This window comes from Morone saxatilis, unplaced genomic scaffold, assembly GCF_004916995.1.
Source record: "Morone saxatilis isolate NCDOM2014 unplaced genomic scaffold, NCSU_SB_2.0 Contig18, whole genome shotgun sequence".
In the NCBI taxonomy this organism is placed as follows: Eukaryota; Metazoa; Chordata; class Actinopteri; family Moronidae; genus Morone; species Morone saxatilis.
The window spans coordinates 10,943,729-10,947,913 of NW_023339740.1; the positions used below are offsets into that span (position 1 = coordinate 10,943,729).

Here is a 4,185-nt window from a genome sequence, read left to right on the forward strand (position 1 = left end):
GGTAACGATCTAAACGCACATTAAAAGATTCAAAGAAAACATTTTTAAAGAACTACTTCCTTACCATGTTAACCATCTCCGGGGGCGCGCGGATACCCTTTGAGAATTGTATCCTGCGGGGTGCCATTAGAGGGCCCGACCCCAGGGTTTGGAACCGCAGCTGAGCAACATGTCTCACACTTATGTCTTTATTAATGATTTCCTACCGCTACCAAACCTCAGATAAAAGTGTAATATAAAGTGACATCAGTGCGTGGATAAATAACAGTGCCAGCCACTCGCGACACTCTCTCCAGTGAACAGGCACTGATGCAGTTGCAGGGTGACAGGCAGCAGCAGCACCGGGGCATGGGCAAGCAAGCACTTGTAGTGTAAATTCCCGTGTGGGAGGAGATTGGGTGTGTTTGAGAGTATTCTAGCCTTTTTTCTCCTCACACGCTCCCGTGCGCACAGAACTGAAGCCAAGCCAAGAAGGAGTTCCGTCTCCATGTGATGTGCAGCCGCGTCGGTGAGAGCGCAAGCAGTAATCTCAGATACGTCCTAGCATTTTCTTATTTTATTTTATTTTTATTTTTTAATTGACGCTGGCATGGACAGTTAACCAAGTGCGCCCTGCTTTTTTTTTTTTTTTTTTTTTTTTTTGCTGGCGTCCACTCACTCAGCGCCTACCCCCCCTCCCCTCCTCCCTCCCTCCTGTCCAGCTTCAACAACTGTGAAGTGGCTGCCTCACCGGGTCGGACCGGAGGCCGTCTGGTCTCCGATCTGGTCTCTGGAGTCAGCGGAGACTCGACGCGCTCCGTCAGGACCAGGCTGTACGGTTCGCGGATCGGACCCGAGCCACCCAGAGATCTGGCGATGGAGATGGTGGAGGGAGACGTTTTGGACAAGCTAGAGGACATGTCATCGGTGTACGACTTCGACCCGATAACCGGCAACATCCCCGCCACCAAAGTAGAAATCACCGTCTCCTGCAGGTGAGTGGAAGCGTCCGCCGGAGACGGTCAGGAAAGTTCGGTGTGCAGCGTGGTAGAAAAGTTGCGACTGCGCCCCACCCTTCAGTGAGAGAGTGGTCTGTAATGAATGGAGACAACTTATCCGGTACAGTGGTAAAACGCACTATAGCTGCAGGTTTTGGGTGGGGACAGAGTTGGTTTACTTATCAAGGAAGTTGTTTATTTAATCTATCAACTAAGACTCTTTGCAGTAAGAGATTTTGATGATTTATTTGAGAAAAACTTAAAAACTTCGCATTCATTCGTGCATGCCTGCGTTTCACATCGATTATTTTTAGATATTAAAGGGGAAAAAAAGGTGAGCCATGTTAGAAAAACTCATTTAATGCTGAATGATAACAGTAAGAACCACCTTATGTGGTTCAAGGTGCTATACTCCTTACCAAAATGTCCAAATGTAACCTAATCTGAGCAGATAATTGAGTCTGCTTTGTCTTCCTTCTGTGGATTTATGTATGGCATGTATGTATTAGACACATCTCCTCTTGTAGCATCTGTTCATGCAGAAGCCTCTTTCATATTGAAGCCCATACTGTCCTCGCTTTAACCACTGGCTGCTTTTAACACCAGCAAAGCACTGAAAGCCTTTTTCCTTCCTCTCCTGCATTCTTTACAAAGTACTGGATGTTAAAGATTCAAAGGTTTACATCACATTCACACAGCGCTAGTGTCCCTGACCTCAGTCTAAGTCACATTCTTAATTATTCAGATCAAAGGTACTTCCTTTTCAGACAGTGCTTCAGGAAAATAAATCCGCCCTCACCAAATGAATTTCCCTGCAGCGCTTGTTCAGTGAGAATAAACAGCCACTCCCGTTCCCATTAGGAAAGGTTTTAAAGTCAATGCTTTCAACGCCTTTTGCCTCTCAGACATAAACTCAACTGCTGGCATGTGTGCGCATCCTCACACACACACGCACACAATCTTTCTGGTCTTTGATGCTGGATCTTAGGTTGGTGAGCCATCGAAGCAGAGTGAGTTTGAGCTATAACAAGCTATGTGTGCATTATTGATGGGGTTTCTGATGTTCAGTGAAGCTTGCTGCCACATCTCTCAGAGCTCAGAGTAAAAAAAAAAAAATAAATAACAAAACAAAAAAAACAACCCAGACCCTGGCAAGAAATGAGTGTGTTTCAATTTTCTGAATGAACAACGGTTTGCCTGTTTGTGTTGTGTAGGAAATGGTGGGTGATGGTGGAAAATCAGTTTAGAGGCAGAAAGGATGGCTAGCAAAGTGTTGCATACGAGTTGGAGCCTTGCATGGTTTGGGGTTTTGTGTTTTTCACCTTGTAACGATGAGGTGATTGGGATTACATGCCTCAGTGATGCAATTAAACACCATTCAGGTAAATGATGAACCCTATTCTGACAACCCCCTGCATTTATGCAAATTATTTCTCTGACACCGTGTGTGTATGTGTGTGTGCTCCTGTGCTGTTGTGGTGCAGATGCCTCCTACTAGAAAGGATTTTGGAAGAGGAAATCATTAATCGAAAGGGGAGGGTTGATGCTTTCCCTCCTGTTTCTCTGATGCTTTGAGTGTGTGTGTGTGTGTGTGTGGGGGAGAGAGAGAGAGAGAGAATAAGAGTAAGAAAGAGCAGGAAAAGCTATGAGAGTTCATCTTAGTAAAGCACACATTTAATGCAGACAAGATTAAAACTTTAAATGACTGATTATGATGTCATTTGTATGGAATACATATATGTAACATACTCTGAACAAGCTTACTGATTAGGGGGTGGGTTTACTGTGATCATGCTTGATGTAGGGTTGCCATGGATCGCAGCCTAATGAGCTTTAAAGAACACCTTGACTCTACAAAAGGTCCAATTTTCCAACATACGCTGCAATTTCTGTGGAGTTATAATAAATGGTAGGCGACTGTATCAGGCACTCTTCAAGCAGAAGAACACAACAGTTAAATCTTTCTGTCACATTCAAACACTTATAACAGTTATAACAGTTCAAGGCCTCACAAAGCCTCTAAATCCGCTTTAAAGATGTTGTGTGAGTCAGATTCCTATTCAAGAGAAGAGGCTCCCTGTAGGGTCTTCTTCACTATTCTCCCTTTGTCATCATGTACACTCTCTAAAACCTCCAAACCATGATGATAGCTGTTCCCTTTAGGTTAATACCCCTTATTACAGGCTACACACCCTGCTTTTGACAACATATCATTATCAGGACCAGTGACGGTGGGGGGGGGGCTGGATCTGTAAAATAAGGGGGGGAAATGATAGGAATTGGTTTGTCTTTCATTAACGGAGGGGAGAAGACTGATGGATTTGGTGGCAGGAAGTTGCAAACGTGGAGTAATTCTGCATTTGCAATCTGTTTAGTGCTAATTCGAGAATCCGGATTTAGTTTTAGTTACTTAACCTCAACCATAAGTAATATATGAACAGACAGACACCATGTGTCATTTCCAGCACATTTGTTTTGTGGGAAAGCTTGAAACAGTTTGACAGTATAGCAAAATAGTGGGGCCAAAATGCAACCTGTGTCTTTTCTTAAACTGGTGTTTACACTCCCACAGGGCTTGTCAGTCAATGGGCTGGTTCCTGGGGATAAATGAAGGGAGAAGGGTACAATTGGCATGTGGACAGGAAAGCGGAGGTGTTAATCCTGCAGCCACAAAGCCAAAGCTGCAGTCCTCAGTTCAGCCCTTTGTTCAATCCCTCCATTGCCATTCACAAGCAAGTTGAAGTCCCATTCCTGCTCCACTGTCTGACTGTCCAGTCAATTCAAATATCATAAAGAAGTACTTATGTGTCTAATGTGCCCCATAGCCATTTACCAGTCTCAGCTGATGAGAGACTGTCTGGCTTGTGTATTGAAGAGTAGGTCAGTCAATGGAGGAGCACCATCTGCTGAGAGTGGTATTGATAAGCAGTGAGCTCACCTGGCATTACTGGTAGCTATGTTGCTGTGTGCTGGAGCCAATGCAAGAAATCTGCATAACTAAGCAAGTACGATTTGGGGTTTCTAAAGCCAATATTTCACTTTTATTTCACCACAACTATAGACCCACATCCCCAGTTTGTGCCTCTCATGTATTATCATTACATTAAGTTAAGCATCAGTCTTTCTGAAATCCCAAAATCTTACCTAGAAGGTAGTTTCCAGAATCCTTAAAGACTCCTTTAACCATCTGACGCACAATAAAAACATA

At 44.0% G+C, this 4,185-nt stretch overlaps 1 protein-coding gene across 4 annotated transcripts in view; it reads left to right on the forward strand.

Moving 5' to 3' along the window:
* Nucleotides 1-4,185, forward strand: part of cpne5b (copine Vb) — a 122,568-nt gene that overhangs the window by 7,117 nt on the left and 111,266 nt on the right. For 2 of the 4 annotated variants that reach the window (XM_035661140.1, XM_035661139.1), the window contains exon 1: nucleotides 740-974. In XM_035661140.1, the coding sequence (XP_035517033.1) occupies nucleotides 856-974 (119 nt within the window). In that variant the 5' untranslated portion in view covers nucleotides 740-855. Of the gene's footprint in view, nucleotides 1-65; nucleotides 87-739; nucleotides 975-4,185 lie in introns of those variants that run through there. The other 2 variants (XM_035661141.1, XM_035661138.1) reach the window with 2 other exon arrangements.